General features: G+C 41.6%; 1 protein-coding gene across 1 annotated transcript; it reads left to right on the forward strand.

Moving 5' to 3' along the window:
* Positions 1-245: 245 nt before the first annotated feature.
* On the forward strand, positions 246-16,683 carry b4galt6 (UDP-Gal:betaGlcNAc beta 1,4- galactosyltransferase, polypeptide 6). The gene is made up of 9 exons (XM_046392110.1): positions 246-1,072; positions 5,357-5,473; positions 6,465-6,578; positions 7,214-7,338; positions 7,481-7,597; positions 7,800-7,987; positions 8,079-8,201; positions 9,591-9,692; positions 11,095-16,683. Exons 1-9 carry the CDS (start codon positions 958-960, stop codon positions 11,240-11,242), a joined length of 1,149 nt encoding a protein of 382 aa, XP_046248066.1. The 5' UTR covers positions 246-957; the 3' UTR covers positions 11,243-16,683.
* The last annotated feature ends 1,836 nt before the right edge of the window (positions 16,684-18,519 follow it).

The following is an 18,519-nucleotide window of genomic DNA, read 5'->3' on the forward strand; positions in this document are numbered from 1 at the left end:
TGACTTGTATGTCAAGCAAGCTGCGAGTGTCATAGTTGTTATCATGGACTGCGACCCTGCCAAAGAGAAGTTCTCACACCAACCACCAAATTCTTTTCATTTTTATACGTTGTTGATGTTTTAATTCAGTTTGGCTTCTCTAATTTTAGCTACAAATTTATGGTTTGAAGTAAACATCTGCTGTTCTGACTTTTCCGTAATAATTTTTAAAAAGACGCCACAGGAAGACACGCTGCCGCACCTCTCACACGGGTTTCCATGGCGACGCGGAAGGAGGGGTTGCCCTACACCCACCGGAAACGGTCGCTGCAGTGCCAGCAGAAAATGTAAAGGAGGCAGACTCGATATCGCTTTCACTGAGTTTCTTTCTCACATATCACCGTGCACTCATGCGTGTTGAATACAACAATCGTGCGGAAACAGTGCGGAGACACCCGATGGCATGACCGGACTCTTGTGTGCGCGGTTTGATGAAGTAGTGCACCGACTGTTTTGGAAACATCTCACCGGCCGGGAGTAGACCGTGTGGGTGAAGGCAGAGCGGCCCTGCCCCCTTCAATGACCAACCATCAGTGCTAGCGATAAAAGCATCGCTGGCGACACCGCAGCCATGGAAGGCTACCATGAGTATTCTTAGGAAGTATTATTGCTGAACTCTTGGCCCGTATTATAACGGATTCAGTATGCCCGACCGGTGGTCCTCCATGAGGCTCTCTGTTGCCTGATATTAACGTTTCAGGCCTGCTTTTTCCATCTGGAAATTTCTTGGCAGGGGAAAGCAGGCCAGCTAGCACCGCTAGCGCTAGCCTTTTCCGCGCCGCATCTCCGGGCTGCTACGGTGCAGGTTTTCCATGACCACACCACTGACATTGTTGTCTATCAATCTGAGGACTTTTTAACTCCAAAAAATATTTTATGGGATTCATATCGGCGAAGGAGAAGCGGGCCTAAGCCAAAATGGTGAACTGGAGGCGGCTGCTGCGAATGTCCAACCGATCATTTCTGGCCTTCATATTCTTCTTCTCCATGTCCACCACTTGTCTCTACTTCATTTATGTGGCCCCTGGAATAGGTTAGTCAACAAAGGTTAACACTAAAGTCTTTACAAGGCAACAGTTAATGTGATTATGGCTGGATTATCTTCTGTAGCCCAACGAGCTCTAGCTGCTGTCACAAGCTTATGCTAACGTTTAAACAGTTAGCTAACGTGCTAAGTAGCCTACAGCTAAAAGGTCCACCCAGTCATTATGTTCAGTTAGCCTTCATTCTCTTGCAAAGTGCATCTCGTAGTTATGAGTGGATTGAAATATTAACCAAATACTGCCCATTTGTGTTGTGTTTATAGATGATACGCGCTTTAGCTGCGCTGTAACGCAAACATGTGAATGAATGAACTATGGAGCATCATTGCTAATGTTATTACAGGGTTTCCTCACTGTGGATACACACAGCGGGTAGAGCCAGTCCATGCCTTGGATTTAAAGATGGACACCTCTAAATGTGTCCAGTTTATTTGAATTTCTGGTTGAAGTTGTCAGTTTGTAACATTATTTTGTGTAATGTTTTGTCTTGCTGGAGAAAAGGTGATCAAAACAATATCATGACCGCTATGGGTAGCTGAAATCTGGTACAAACAGTCTTAATGCGTAGTGATTTCTGTAATTTACACTAACTGTATGAACTTAAACTCCATTATATTATATGTTGACTGTATTTCATTCTTAATACGTAATATGATACAGCCGTGATCTTTTAGCAGTCAGGTCAGTTGTGTCTCCTGTCATGTCAGCTGCAGCTTGAGACAAAACCTACTGTGGTTGTGGAGGTTTATATCCTCTTTGACATGAATGCAGATGCTAGAATGATATTTGGTGAAGTTAGTATATCGTTGTATGTATTGCTTTCGCTGATTTAATGTTGTGCTTTTTCATTTCTGTGATGATCCATGCTGGAGGGAAGTGGTTGTGTGCAGGCAGGGGATGTATACTCATAGTGCAAGCCTTTATCGGCAATCAGCGGTAGTCATGCTTGGGAGGACTTGGGGGACAGTTCTGGTAAATTTCGCTCAAGATGCATGATAGCCTAGCATGATTCAAAAGAGAGAATGTCAAAGAAGGGATTATGTTGTGAACCCCGACTGTATCAATATTAGTCATTTTCTCATAAGGTAGTCATATGTTTAGTCATATGTTCTGGAGCCTTGTGTAGCCGCAACCCCTTACAAAGACTATTTGTATTGATTTTTGTCACTCATCTGTACATTAAACACACTTTGAAATTGCAGTCAGTCTAGTGATGGCGTATGTAATATGTGCCAGTTACACCAGCGAAGAGGTGAGAGTTCCTGCCGAAGCTGTGTGTTAAACAGCGGCTCGATGGCTGCAGCTCTCTTTTCTTAGCTCGCTGCAGGGCTCATAATGTGTTGTAACCTGATGTATGTTACAAACATTTTCTGTACAGCAAGCTCCTGTACAGGCTCTGTTCTGTGCAGCAACATCCAACTGAGAATTTAATCTTAAGACATGAGTGTTTCATGCTTTGCTTGTTCTGCCTTCCCTCTGACAAATTTAACTTTTCAAGCACTTGTAAGGTTGGCGGCTGGAGAACATATTGATAAATGCGGCAGCAGGTGTCATCTGCAGTTCAGCCTGCTTTAACCTGTTTGTCATCTTAACCCTATGACCTGCACTCCAACCAAGGCTGCCTGACTACGTTTTCATTAGTCTCTCATCATCCCCAGACAATCTGATGTTTACGCATTCATATGCATGCTGAAACTGGTAAAGACATTATTTACACCCTTTTTTTAAAAGGAGAAATCTTCACTGTAACCTCTAAGCTAAAGAAATTAGCGCGAATCTCGCCTGACATGCTTTCGCAAGCTCAAATGCACCTACGTTTGCGGTGAGGCCTGTGTTGTACACTACAGAGAGAGCTGAAATTGTTCTACAGGGGGCTGCACCTATGCTCATAGAATATTGGGTTATGATAGTAACTAATAATAGATAGATACTCTGTACATTCAAGATATATAGAGGCATTTCATCCACTTTTGGTTTGGTTGTTTTTGTGTGTTTGTTGTTGTTTTAAAAGCAAGGATCCAGCTTCTGTTGTTTCAGAGGATTCTGCAACACTTCCTGCTTCAGAAATGTTTTGTAGACTAAAATGTTTTGCCTGACTTCCCTTCAGCACGGGGTGTGTCGATAGTGATAATAAGTTTTACTTTTGGGTGAACTGTCCCTTTACCTCCCACTATTTCACCATGCAATTTGTATAAAAGTTATACTCCCTTTAACTTCTATGGCTGTATCAAACCATTGTAAGCTAATGTTACTAATGAAGGAACAGGGCTATTGTATCTATTAAAATGTCATTACATTATGTTTATCACATATTTAAAACAGATGTGCTTGTATTTGTATTTTATTCAACGGTTCTTCAGAAAATCGTGCAAACATTGTGTCATCGTGTTCATGAAGCAGTAGGACAAAGAGCTCCCAGCAGTAACTGACACTCAGGCAGATGTCCTTAATCGATCAAAGCTCTGTTGTCTGCTTTATTTTGGCTTTGTGCTTTAGTTTCTCGTACACATGCTTTTGTTCCACAGTGGCTCATACGAGCCATTTGGAGATGAAGAGAACACATTCACTTCAGAGGTTTTGTGTTCATCTGAATGAATTTCGGTATGTTAGCAAAATAAAATAGAATGAATCATAATGTAAAGTTAATCTATTTACTAATGTACTAAGAGCTTTAAGTGTTTTAATGTTTGTTTGTTTTTTTAGAATTTATTGGTAACTTTTCTTCCTCAGGAACACCTGACTGTGTTATGATTTTTGTCGTCCATCTTTATGAATGTCACATCCACTTGGTCATCTTCCAGTTTTCATTTTACTTTTAACCAAAGATTGTTTGCATTAAATCATGACCCATTACAAGCTTTGCCAATAGTATGAAATGTTGTCTTCAGTTGGTGTCGTCGGCTCTCTCACATGTCCACTTTTTAACCTTAACACATGAATGAGAGCGATTGTTTGGCTCTGGACCAAAGTTCATTTTCTCCTGATTTGTCAGTTTGAAAAACAGTTTTTGACTCAGAATGTTTGGAAGATATGTTGCTTGTGAAAAACAGGTCCAATATTTACTTTGGTGATTGTGGGCCCAAGGAATCGGTCATTATCAATATTCACAGGAGCGGAGGTGTAGTGGTGAAACCCACGCAACGCAGGCAAATGACTCTTGAGCGCGCTTGTCTCATTTTGCTGTCTCTGTTTTGGGTAACTGTTTTATGAATGAACTTTGACTCCCCAAAGCGTTTTGCAGCAGTTGGATGGCAATGCTCATGATCTGATCTCAGAAACGTGCATCTACTCATGAGGAGGTGGCATTCATGCAGGTGAAATAAGTTGTTCCTGACAAGTTTGTGCAGTGCCCAAAGAAATACAAGAATACAAGAGAAGAGATACAAAGTTAATGAGTTCATTTTACCTTTTTGTTCTTGGTTTGTGTAGTTTGAATTACTGGTTAACTTGCAAGTGTTTACCATTTAGCCTTTCTAATGAGAAAAGAAGCTAGTTAGAGGGATGTTCCTGGCTTCAAGAGATATAGTGTTGTGCAGAAGAGGAACACGTATATCTTTTAGCAACATGGAAAAGGAGCTTTCACCCAGCTCATCTTTCTTTTAGGCCAGCTGCACGGATGAAACCATCAACATCCAGCATAATACAGCATCTGAGCAAACAGGAATTAAATGAACATGTCATCTTGACGAGAAAGTACGTTTTTGCGGATTCGTTGACATCAGCGAGAAGCCCACAGAAGATTAGATTAGATGATTAGTTAAAGCTTCAGTCGTAAATGTAAAAGTCGTTATGTAAAAGTATGTCAAATAAGTCTAAAGAAATATCACACTAAATGAACATACTGTATATCAGAAACCAGTTTTTTAATAGTGAAAGGTTAGAATTTTTAAGTGAGTGCAGTTCTTAATCTCACTAAATAAGGCTGTAGCAAACTGAGGAACAGGTTCTGTTGGTTCACAGTGATGTTTTATGTTTGTCACAGGACATTTGACTCATTACCAACTAAAGGGGATATTTTGTGGTTGTTGTATAGACTGTTCCTCATCCACTTCTCTGTGTGTTTCTGCCGCAGTTGTGATAGATCATTTAAAAATTCTTAAAAAGAATCGCATATACCGTAGGCACCGAAACGATAACAACTTCATGTTATGTTGTGTTTTACAATAAGTGAGAGCGTGTAATAGCTGTTGCTACATGGAGCAAATGTAATTGGATATGTGTAATGCAATAAGTCATGCAAATTAAAGCCTGTTTTTCCCCTTTCCTTCTGTCAGCCAACACATACTTCTTCATGGTGCAGGCTCAGGGCATCATGCTGAGGGACAATGTGAGGACCATTGGCCAGATGATTCGATTGTACACTAACAAGAACAGTACACTCAACGGGACGGGTAAGTGATGCATGCGTACACTTTAAAGGCACATACGATATGAAGATTAAAGGAGACTGTCGGTTACTGTACGTGGATATTTAGATCGTAGTGTTTGTAGCCACTTGAGTGAAATCTGTTGGCTCAGCTAAAGGAGTTGTGATAAGATACTGTTCCAGACAGAATGATTACAAACAGGAACAGCCATAGTGAGATGTTTGATGAGGAGCTGCAGCACATTTAAGACAAACCTTCAAGTAACAAGCCCTGTTGTGATGGAGATACAAATCCTTGCCACGCAGGACTGACACACTCAGGCAAACGGTCACACCAAGCCAGCACATAATGTATGGAAAAGCCCCATATCTACTGTTTGGAGAGCCTGGCCCGCGCTACCTGCGTGTACCAATAAGCATTGTACATGAGATTAACAGACCACAAAGCTGTTTGAAGTGTTAGCTTAACTTAGCTTAGTGAGGCTTCAGCATAGGCTGTGGAAAGTGACCAAACAGAGGATGTGGAAAAATGGAAGACGGAAATTCACCCCAACACTGAAACTGGTCAACACTGTAAACTAGTGGCTTACATGTACTTTACTTCTGCTGCTCTCAGGTGTATGTTCACAGTCACACTCGGCACACTGATCACAGTTGACTGCTGTATTTTTTATGACAAGGGCGGGTGGTGTAGGGTTTAATTATTATTATTTTTTATTATTATTATTGGGGTGTAGTACAATAAGTACAATCAGCTGAAACAATTATGTAATAAAGTACAAATATCTCAAATGTGTGAAAGTACAGCCTGGCATTTTGGTATCGACATTATAGTATGTGATGGTGAAAGAACAGCGCTCACATCCAGTAGAAAAGGCTTAGTTTGTGCTGGTGCAGTAGTGATGTCAGCAGGCATTCCGTTGCGTAGCTAATCATTTGAAGGTTAATATGGGTAATATGGTTTATGGTTTGAGGTATTCTGCCGTTTTGTCTGATGGTGGTTGTTTTTGCTGTAGACTATCCTGATGGCAGTAACTCCAGTGAGTACCTGGTCCAGCCAACCACGTACCTCCCTGAGAACTTCACCTATGCCCAGAACCTCCCCTGCCCAGAACGATTACCTTCTATGAGTGAGTAGATTGCTTCTCAACACGAGCTGACACTATGTAACATGAATTCTGTGAGTAACTTTGCTGATTTTGAGTTTGTGTGCTCTCTGTAGACACAGTCTGTACTCAGCCGACGATTGTTTCTGAGGAAAGAAGCGTCACTCTGTAACGCCACGGCACATACAGTGGACAGAGTGTTACATTTTCTTTTGTAAAACTGTCAGTTTAAAGAGTCAGCTTCATAGTTCCAAAAATACAAAGCCAAATTGCTTTTATTGCCTTAACAAGCACAGCATCTACACACTTAAAGTAGTTCAGGGATGAGGGTGAATGTCTCAGGTCTCAGAGTTTTAAGACAACAAATCTTACAGGTTATGAAAAATTCACCTTGTGTATCACTAGATTTTTAGTTTGTTATTGTTAATTTGTTATATTGGCAAAGCCACAAGCTCCTCTGTTAATAGCCAGGTCCATCAGAGGGCATTATGTGTATCACCCTGCCACCAATATCTCATTAAAGAAGATTTTCTCAGAGTAGAGTTAATGAAGCACAACTCTTCATTAACTCTACTCTGAGAAAATCCTTGGACTTATGGAATGACCTTGTAGAAGCCCAGTAACAGAAGTATCACTGGAGTAACCTCATCTCTCCACAGAGGGCCTTATAGAAGTGAACATGACAGAAATCCCTATGGAGGAGATAGAACTGAAGTTCTCCAAATTTTTTGACATTGAATTTGGAGGCCATTGGAAACCAAAGGACTGCAGACCTCGTTGGAAGGTGGGTTCATGCATCTTACAGGTCTGGTAATCGTATAAACATGTGCAATTTTAAAACTGTATCAGTGATGCAGAAAAACAAACTGAAGCCAGATGACTTTCATGAGTACGAATGGATTCTTACTCTATTGTTTGTACTGTAGGTGGCCATCCTGATTCCATTTAGAAACCGCCATGAACATCTCCCAATCCTCTTCCAGCACCTCATCCCCATACTGCAGAGACAGCGGCTGCAGTTTGCCTTCTACGTCATCGAACAGGTACAGTCTGGTGTGTGTGTGTGTGTACTACAAGACCAACACTGAGCTGAATGAAACTAAGCTCAGGTTGTGTGGACTGGGGAAAAAATTGAAAATCACTTTAGGTGGTGAAAGCAGCCTCTGACTTTAAAAACAAAGCTTCATGTGGTTTCTTTAAAAGCTGTGCCAGGCCTATTGACTCTTTGAGTGTGTGTGCATTCAGAGTGGGAGTCAGCCCTTCAACAGAGCCATGCTGTTTAACGTGGGGTTCCTGGAGGCCATGAAGGACTTGGACTGGGACTGCTTGATCTTCCATGATGTTGACCACATCCCAGAGAACGACCGAAACTACTACGGCTGTGGTCAGATGCCACGCCACTTTGCTGCCAAACTGGACAAATACATGTACATGTAAGTGTGTCATGCAGATATCCATGTTTCTTGAATGCAGCTAACAATCCAGGTCATGTTGTTCCATGTTTACTTTTTGTTGTCCATGCAGTCTTCCATATAGCGAGTTCTTTGGTGGTGTAAGTGGACTCACTGTGGAGCAGTTCCGCAAGATTAATGGCTTTCCCAATGCATTCTGGGGCTGGGGAGGAGAGGATGATGACTTGTGGAACAGGTTAGTCTACTAAAGGTAAAAGCAGGGGTGTAGAGTGGATTCAAAAAATACCACTTCAGTGAAGTTGCTCGGTTGCTTGAGTTTTTGTGTGGGAAGCCTGTCTTGTTTCAGGCAGACTTGTGAAATCTGTCTGAATGTCCTAAAGTGACTTGAGTCATCATTGGTTGGGGTTGACTCGAGTGATGAAGTTTGAAAATGATAAAAAGAAGGTGAGCTTACCAGACCACTGTTCAAGACTACATTAAACGCTACCACTAGCATAACGCAATATCCTACCCAATGGTCAGTGGTTTAGTTGCATTGGGCAATATAGGCACAGGGTTTTGACAAGTACAAGACTGTGTGCACGGAAAGACAGAGCACATGATGACAAGAAATCAAGAAGAATGGTTGCCACAAAGGATTAAAAAAATGCCTGCAAAAATATATAAAACGCATTATAGTAGTTGTGTATGCTCTCTCTCTTGTCTTTTGCGATAAATTAGGGGCTTTCGTTGTCATTTCTTGACTTCAACCATCTGTTTACTTTGATAACAGATTCATATTGGGACTCTCACGGTCTGCTGAACATTGCTAAAATGCAGAAACAAACTGTTAAGCTAACTGTTTTTGAGGAAGTTACAGCACAGAAACTACAAGCTAAAAATGGTGTCCTCAGATGGTGTGGTGACTTTCTCAAGAACAGAACCATCATCAAGGTCATTTCACATTGAATCTGGAATTCCTCTTGAACATACCTCAAGCAACAATAACACTTTTTTAACAGCAGAGCAAACTGTACTGAGCGTCAGTGTTTTCCCCTCCAGGGTGGGCAAGGCTTTTACTGCTGGAGATATCATTGGCACTCGACACAAAGTCATTCTAAAAAATGTTTTGTTTCTAAATTTTCTTTTTATTAAGCTCCGTGTCTTCATGGGTTCCATAAATGTTTCTCTCTCACATTTGCTCTGTCTGACTCAAGTCAGGACTCCTAAAATACAATTAATCTGAGAACCTTTGGACTAATAAGACTGACATCCTGCACTGAGACTCTTGATAAATATTGTCCTAGTACTGATCTGATATTTGGCAATGCTGGCCATGGCATCATGGCCCATGACTAGAACCATAGCTCAAATGAAACTACCACCACAATAGCATTATATTATCTCTGATTTTGTATGTGTATCAGAAAATAATCACCACTTCATCAGCTCGATTGTTCAGAACAGTTTCAACAGACTTTTAGCTGAAAGTTAAACAAACGTACCGGTAATGCTCCCGTCAGCAGATTGTTGCCAGACTGTTCACTGTTTCATTTCATGACGTGAAGCAAATGTATTGATGGGTGGTTATGAGCTTGTACTGGCTTAGTGTTGGGAATAGTAATGCAGTCTGGTTTCTCCTCAGGGTTCACTATGCTGGTCTGAATGTCACACGGCCAGAGGGAGAGATCGGCAAGTACAAGTCCATTCCTCACCACCACAGAGGAGAGGTGCAGTTCCTTGGGAGGTAAGGAAGCATTTTGTCAGGTCTGCAGTAAGGCCTCTGTTCTGAAGAAGAAGCAGTTAAAAAAAAAAAGAAGTCTAGAGCAGGGGCCTCGAAAGTTTTTCCCTTACAGGGCAATAACTGAAACAGAAACTCTGCACAGAAAGGCCCAGATTCAGACTTGGGCACTTATTCAAACTTGAGCTAACCACCACAGCACCGTGCAGCCCCGACATGGTAGCTAAAACATGGTAACAAAAACAAATTTTCGATGGCCACTTTCGTCAGCAAATTAAAACAAGATGGAAACATGGGACAGGTACTGGATGACTGTCGACAAAACTGAGCAAGCCTTCATCTACCCTTAATGTTGTCAGAATCAGAATCAGAATCGTCTTTATTGCCATTGTAAGTGAAGAGGTTTCACATTACTAGGAATTTGTCTTGGTGATTGGTGCTTTCATAGAACGTAAGAATGAGTAACGTATAATAGTAGAACAAAATAGAATAAGGTAAAACAAAATAAAATAAGATAAGTCAAATAAATATGGTTCTGGAGGTAGTCAAAAAGTGAGGTAGTGCAGGGTGGAAGTGTAGTGACAGTCTGTGACAGTAGCCTGTGATGAAGTGATTAATGTAGAATAAAAGTTTGAGCAAGTGATCCTATGTATAAAATCAATCCATTGTACCGTGTGCTGTTATTATAAATTATATTTATTTAGCCTAATTATCATCTCGTTCTTGCCATCATTAATTTCATTAAGCTAATACTGGGTTTCCCTGTCACAGCTGGTGGAAAATGATGCACCATGAAACACAGCAGTGCACCATCACATAGAGCCTGCTAACCAGTGATCGCAAGTGACGGAAACACTTGATTTAAAATATATTACAAGATATTTGTGTTGAAGGAAATCCCCTGAACACGTTTCTAGAATGCCTCTGACATGTAGTGCTTTTTAGTTAAGAAACACTGATTGTTATTTCTTGACAAGATAACTCCACTGGGCTACTTTAAGGAATATGTAGACATTTTATTTTATGACTTCAGTATATACTCTGTTTATATTGCCCATACCGACAACACGTTCTGTGACATCACCAGAATGAACTGCCTTAAACGAGATGTTAAGACAACCTAAACTATTATCGGCCTAACATTGTTTTATACCCAGAACCATGAAAGCTCAGACATCGACGGAATGATGATTTTTAGTCAATGAAAATATCCAAAGCAACAGTAAATGTATTTAGTAAGTAAGCATCATGTGTGTACACTGCGCTGTCCATCTGCTTTTTTTGAAAGATGTGTTTTCAGTAGGAACGAAGCAGGCCTGGAGCTGAGAGCTTCCTTGTATGTCCTGTAGGAGAGTAGAGACGGGACAGATGGAGTGTGTAAATATTGATGAGCGCTGTGTATTCACAGGTATAAACTGCTGAGGTATTCCAAAGAGCGGCAACACTTGGACGGCCTCAACAACCTCCATTACAGCCCCCACATCTCCCTCAGCAGCCTGTACAAGAACATCACGGTGGACCTGCACCCTGAGCTCGCTCCCATTGCAGACTACTGAAGTGCCCCCACCCACCATCCCACGCCCCCACCCCCACCCAAATCCTGGCCCACGGTCCCCAGCTAACCCAGCTCCCCTCCGGTCTGGCGTCCCAGTGCGCCCCCCGCCCTCATCCCCGTTCAGAGGGAGGGCAGAGGATGGGGTGAGGGGGTGGTGGCGGCGGCACAGGCCAGGAGTGGTGAAGAGGCGCACCATGTAATGCTGCCAAGAAATTTTAGAGAGGAAACAACAACAACAAAAAAAAGAAAAAGAAAATCCAAATGGAAACAAAAAAGAGGAAAAAAAAAAATGAAGAGGCATTGGAAGCCTCTCAAAGCGAACTGTTGATTGTGTGTGTCAGTGAATCTGTGTGCGTGCGTGCGTGTGTGTGTGTTTGTGTGTGTGTGAGAGAGAGATGGGTGAGTTGCTGCATGTCTTTTTGTCCGTGCCGGCTTTACTACTACAAGTCTACTATGAGTCTTGGTTTAGATTGGAGGGAGCAGCAGCATCTCAGCTCTGGTGTTTACTGCAAAGCCTTAATGTGGCAGAACCACAGCTCCCTCGGCTCGGCTCGGCTCGGCTCGGCTCCGCACTGCTTCACTTCTGATGTATCACCGTCACCTTACAAGCCAACAGACAAGATCTTGTCTCACTTTCTACTATCATTTGTTTTATACATATCATTTTGTTAGGCCACAGTATTCCTTTTAAAGGAGGGATCTGAACGAGGTCGATGTTAATGTTTGTGATGTATACTTTTTTTTTTTTTAATTATTTTTTAATTTACATATATGGTTATTTATTTTCTCTGATTCAGGATGTTTGAAGAAGCACTCCTGTCTGCGTTACTCAAGTGTTTGCTGTTTGTTTCGCTGCACTGCTGCTGAATCCGCATGAACATGTATGTAAATATCGGCCTCTTCAAGCTCGAACACAGAACACTAATATGTAAATATGGGCCTTTAAATGCTCGGGCATATTAACAGTGATATTCCAGTGGGTTTGAATTTTATTTTGGCAGCTACCTTCGTTATGAGGATTTACTAGGAGTGAGTGGTTTCTTCCTAACAGGAAGATCTTCTAACAATATAAGATGTTTGGCTTTAAAAGAAAAGAAAAAAAAAAAAGGAATATCCAAATCTTGAGATTTGACATTATTTTTTTGCATGCCTTAATTTATTTTGTTTACCAAGTTTTTTTTTCTTCTTCTTCTTCTTTTCAAACATAAGTTATTTCATCAGTTGGAGATGTGTATATTTTTAAATTTGCCTTTTGTTGTGCTTTTTATTTTTTTTTTCTCTCCTTTTGAGGTGCACTGTTTGAAAAGAGGAGAGCTGCTCCTCAGAGGGAGGGAGGGAGGGAGGGAGGGAGGCAGGCGTGACCCAGTGTCTCGTCCGTGAGCAGGGTCGGCCATTACAGCAGGAGTGTGTCCACACAACATGCTTTATTACAGGTTCATGGTCTCATGTGAGTGTATATATATATATTTTTTCCGTCTCAGATTTGTTGTTTATGATTTTTATCCTGAAGACTTAGTGCTGGACCATGTGTTAAAGCTCTTCATTGTACTGTACCATGCACTGAAGCATGGATTTGGGCTGGATGCTGTGTGTGTGTGTGCGTGTGTGTGTGTCTGGACTGTGGTGTTCCTCTAATTATTTTTGGAAAGCTTGTGAGGCAGTCAGAAAGGCCAGAATGAGAGAACCTTAGTGTCAGCTTGTCACAGCTGAGGCTACTGCTGTTCTTGAATGGCACACGCTGTGAAAAGTTTAATTTCTTAAAGCTTTGAGCACTGCAGAGATGGAGAGAAGGCTGTAGATTACTTTTGACCAGTTGTTCACTGTTAAGATTCTCCTTAATTTACCTGAGTTTGGACCATGAGTTTTGTATGTTTGGACATTCTTCTTGCATTGTTTGTCTTGTTACGTTATATTAGAACTCTGGCAATTTTTGACCCGGGCCTTATCTCCCGTCCTATCCCATCACTGCTCTCTTATCAGCTGCTTTGTGATGTGTCTTCTCGAGCCGTGGATATACTCATACAGACACGTGGTTGGTCTGTTCTGTTCGTACCTGCTGGAGTCGTTGGAGGTGTGCAGTTGTCCGCACAGAGCCTAGGCATACACCTGCTGATGATGAAATGTATGTCATGCAGAGCGGCACACATTGACGGAAAGTGTAAGTCCAGCTTCGGGAGGTCTGGGTACACTGTGTGATTTTTGGCCTTCAGTCGTCAGTCCAGTCCAAAGCTGCCACGAGTAGTCATTTGCAAGACAGTTTTGCCGTTTACCATTACCAGTGCCATTTTGATCAAATCGATTTATCCCGTATCTGATTTTCTGCCTTACTTTGTCATTACGACTTTGCGTTGTAGGCTGTTGTTTGGAAAACAGCAGTTTGAAGGTGTCACTTTGGACTTAATTGTTAAAATAATCAAAGCAGCAGTCAGCAATAATAAAAATAAATGTTAGTTGCAGCCCAAAATCCAGGTTGGTCCTGCGTTTCACTATGAGGCACATCCACCGATGGTCCATTTAGAGCTTTGGTCACCAAAGACAGCGAAGACGTTAAGAACCGCGTGGTTTCTCTGTGACGAGAGCACGACAGATGTTGCACACACATCTGCTCTGTGATATAGTGTGTGGATGCAGGTTTTTAATGTAGTGAAAATGTTGAGAAACCAACTGACCATGAGGTCCATTGAATAAACATTCTAGATCATATCACGTGTTCGTCAGTAGATGTTCCATGAAAAGCGTGTGAACTGATTGCCACAGACTAACTACTTAATGGCCTGAGTGGGGAGATGATTTCTGTGTGGGATGAACCTAAATGAAACCACGAACACGCGAATATGTCTGACGATAATGACGTGAATATCGCTTGGTTCTGAACAGTTAAAAGTTCCCTTGCTGGACTTTGGGGAAACCATAATTTTATAAGACAAACAATGAACTGATTCACAGAGGAAGTGATCAACAGATTAGTTGAGGATTTTAAGAAAGATCCTTCATTCCAGCTTTGTAGTGCTGTGATGGACCAAGTCTGGTGGGTAGGGGTGTCACAAAATATTGATACAATTGAGTATTGATTTTTTAATTCCTAATTTACATGCAAAGATATTTATAGTTGTGGTTCAGCTTGATGGCAGCGTTGTAACCTGTAATCCATTTGACTTGTCTAAGCCAATTTAGCAACATGAGCTGAGACAGGAAGCGCATGCCACTAGTGTAAACGCAAAAGAACACAGGCATATGAGACAGGATGTTTACTCGTAAACCCGGTGTCATGATGCGTGTCTGCTGACTCTTTCCCACGGTGAACCTGGACGACGGCTGGTATTACGCAGTGTGCAGGGTCTGCGCTCAGGCTTTTGTTGGTGTGCGTCTCTCACGTCGGTGCTGACAGGCTGACAAAAGCAGCTTGTGCTTCGGTTCCTCCATGGCCTCGGAACCAGAAGTGTTAATAATGCACCACTTCTCACTTCAGTGGTATTTTTAGCTTTAAATGATGCATGTCGTTACAAGAACCAGTGTGTGCATTGAAATGGCTTTTGCGTTTGTGTTGCTGTTCATATTTGGAAACTCTGATGTGGATCCGCATCTAGTAAAGCAGCTGATGAGATTTTCTTGACAATAGATGGATGGGCAGGATGGAGCAAATTTGGTTTTGGTATGAAATGGCCAGAGTGATGTATATAGTTTGTTTTTATAGTTTTAAAGCCCGTCGGTCAGTACAACCAGGCTTCCTCCACACAGACGCTGCAAGGACTTGTGGGAAAGGCCTTTTTTCTTTAATTCTTTAAGTCACGGTGGATATATCCTGACCCCACCACCACAGAAGCCCCCGCAGCAGTGATTGTTGGAGCAGCCTGTATATCATTTGGAGATTTTTCTTTTTTCTTTTCCTCCAAAGCAGACGTGGCTGAACCTCGTGAGTTAAGCCACAAAGCTTTAACATTTCATATCAGCTAATGGGAAGAGCAGAGTCACCAGTCGGACTGATGTTGTGCTGAAGGTTGTTGCTGTCTGGGGAATAGTGTTTGCTTTAGCTGATGATTCTCTTGTGCTATGCCTTTCTAAGCTTAGTACCACATTTTTATTATTGTTTTTTTTTTTGCACATGAGAACAAATCGGCCGGGGTTGATGTGTTTGTGGACTGTGTAGCAGTAATATGGAGCATTGTTGGGAAGTGGTCTTCATCACGACATTGTATCCAGAACTCTGGGTGATCAGCTGGTTAGGGTGTAGATAGGACCGCGTAGTTGCAGGACCCCCCTCCCCATCACCTCTGCACATACACTACCCCATGTTCTGTTGCTAAAGTATTTAATGGAGCATTCATGCCTTAATTACTTATTACTGTTTGTAGTGAAATATGAGAAGAAGTGTTAAGATTTTGTCTCTTAAAAAATACTTAAAAATATTAAGCCACTTCCATGAGGGACAAGACTCAATGTCCTGGTACAGTTGACTCTCAAACATTTTCTGTCACGAACCCCCCATCCATCCCCAAATGACATTTTGAACTGCATGTTACCTTTTGTTTCTACATATGATTTGTTGCACAAAGTTATGTTTCCAGGCTACATTGGCATTGAACTCGGCACCAAGACAGGCTACATTGTGTTTCCTTGACTTCAGTTTTCTTCCCCAGCCCCACAGTTTGTGTCTAGGGGGTAACCTGGCCCCTACATCATGTTCTCAAGCCCTCATTTTCCCTCTCCTGGAGTTTGGAGCAAAACAAACCTTAATAATTATGGAACATCTTTTCTCCTTCTCTTGTACAACGATATGATTTTAAACCAGTACTTACAGTGTAGTTTGATAGCAGCATTCTAAATTATTATCAGCAAACATCTCCTTTAGGCATCAGTGCCCAGAACTGTATATGTATATGATGGACTTTTACCCCCATGTCCTTTGGGACATGGTGGTTCCTCTTTCAGTAGAGAAAGATAAGAGCCAAAAACACTGAAAACTACACTTCCCCTAATGCAGCTCAAAGTTTCCCTCTTTTCTCTGTAAATGCAGATTTGCAGCTCTTTGTTACAAACCCAGGGGTGGTATAAGCCTGATGACGTCGCTGTGACATCATCAGGATTATGAACAAGTTACTGATCATTATGTATAAGACTGGCGGTGTGGATGAGGCACATCAGTCAAAAATGACAGTACTGAATATATCCATATCACCAACTGACTGTATTTAACGGAGACGCTTCCTCTCCTTCTTCCACTGTTGCGTTTTAACATTCTTTCCCTCTGTTTAATTGAAAGAACGGAGTCAGGATAACTACATTTAGAAAGAGTGTCGGTGTTAGGAGGTGGTGTGACAGGATGGTGAGCACACTGTGTTCCATTATTGTCATGGATATTCTGAGTGTCTAGCAACCCCTGCTCCGGACGCCAAGTGCTGAACTGACATCATTTGTGTAAATGGTTTGTTTTAGTCCTTGGCTGTGATGGGTGTCGGGTCAGTGGGTCCCTGTAGTTCTGAGCTGAGCTTGACTCCACCTCAAATCTAAAAGTATCTAAGACCGTTCAGCCGATGTGTTCGCCGTCAGACAAGTGTATTCCATTTCGCAGTATTTATTTGTGCCTTTTCTTTTTCTTTCTCTCGTTTTCACTTTACATTGGAACTGAAGAGATTAAATATGGTTTTGTTTTTCCTGAATTGTCGACATTTTGTCCCCTTCATATTAATCGCATCCAGTCATATTGTGTGAAATATGTTCAGGAAAAGAAATCTGAAAGACCTGATGAAAAGTGTTGATGTCTGCCTTCGGTGGTGATTGATGGTGTGATTTGATGGTGTGTAATAATCCACTGTGACTGCCTGTGGGTCATGTTCACTCAAAGCTTTGCCCGTGTGTACTCAGACTGATATAAGACAGTCCTCTCAATTTATACATATCATTTTGCAGCTGAGGTTTCATCTCATTTGCATCCAAACCGAACTTTATCCTCCATAAACATGAGCGCATATCCTTATGTCATCAACAGTTTCAAGCACAAATTTGCTGAAGGCTTATCCACCAAGATCTGCACCCCAAAAACCTCTTCGATAGCCTTCTATATGCATGGCCTAGCCTACAAATACATATGTGGACAAAACAATAACATGCACATCCAGTTTCCACGTGCATGATGACCAGAGCAGGTACAGAAGCTTTGCTTTTGTGAACGCCACTGCAGGCAGCTTTCCTCCAATGAGCAGTTACTGAACAACATTATGTTGTCATGTGTTGGTGTTGGTTCCATGACACATTCATAATTGTGTTAAATAATTTGGACTGCAGTGTTTTCCATTTATTTTGTTTCAGACTGGTTGTGTGGACTTTTGTAACAACACTGCGATCTTTATTTTTCCATGTGCACCAGGCAATTCGTAGGAAAATTTCTTTGAATTTCAGAATGAAAACCTGATTCATGTACTGGCCACATATCACAGATTTATCAGTATGGGCAGATGTAGTTGTAGATGGAGAGCAGTGTGCATCCAGAAATGCCAAAGATCTAGCTGAACTCATTTAGAAAAAGTGTTGCTGTAACATAATATGTCCACCAGAGGGTGCTGATATGTCAATTTATTGACTTCACACTGTCCTGCTCAGTATGTGTCCCACTCACAAGGCTTATAGAACCCAAAACATTTACATTTTTTGACAAAATCTCATCATAAGGTACCCACTGGAAATGATTCAAAGCTTTCAACCACATCTGGTCACCTCTATCTGTTGACGTAGGTTGCACAGAACAGATTGTTGAAAAGACAATGTAGGCCTGAAAGTTGAGCCAAAAAAATCAACAAAAACTTAGAGAAATGTTAGAGCACCACAGGGTCCGTTAGTAGCTCTTCTCGAGCTTTCACAACAATCTTTCCATCTTAAATTTGAAGCCAATAAGCCTTTACACTATGTGTCCACCAGAGAGTGCTGCTGGACTACACAGGGGTCCTTACTGATAAGTGTTCATCAAAATCAGTATTGGTCAGTATGTTACTGTCAAGTTTTCTTTCTTTTTTTTTCAATACCTGTCTCAGTCAGGCTCTAGATAAGAACTGAACCTTCTCCATTAAAACTGAACAACATCCTCCCCTGATGAAGACTGCGATGTGGCTGAAAGCCCCAGAAAATTTCCAGCAAAGTTTTGTTTTTGCAAAACTATTTCCAAGGTCAGTAGTGAGTTTATGGTTGGGGTGGGGGGCAAAAAAAAAGCTGGAACTTTGTCGTCAAATTTTTATGGATATAAGTAACAGCCTCTAAGAATCGGGCTGCATTGATTTTGTAAACATT

This window comes from Scatophagus argus, chromosome 6 (genome assembly GCF_020382885.2).
Source record: "Scatophagus argus isolate fScaArg1 chromosome 6, fScaArg1.pri, whole genome shotgun sequence".
Lineage (NCBI taxonomy): Eukaryota > Metazoa > Chordata > Actinopteri > Scatophagidae > Scatophagus > Scatophagus argus.

Bases quoted from the DNA above. Each gene is read 5' to 3' on its own strand.
- b4galt6 (XM_046392110.1), top strand. From the start codon at position 958: ATGGTGAACTGGAGGCGGCTGCTGCGAATGTCCAACCGATCATTTCTG. The intron at 5,474-6,464 runs GTAAGTGATGCA...TTTTTGCTGTAG, and splicing joins CAGTACACTCAACGGGACGG to ACTATCCTGATGGCAGTAAC. The intron at 7,988-8,078 runs GTAAGTGTGTCA...TTGTCCATGCAG, and splicing joins CTGGACAAATACATGTACAT to TCTTCCATATAGCGAGTTCT.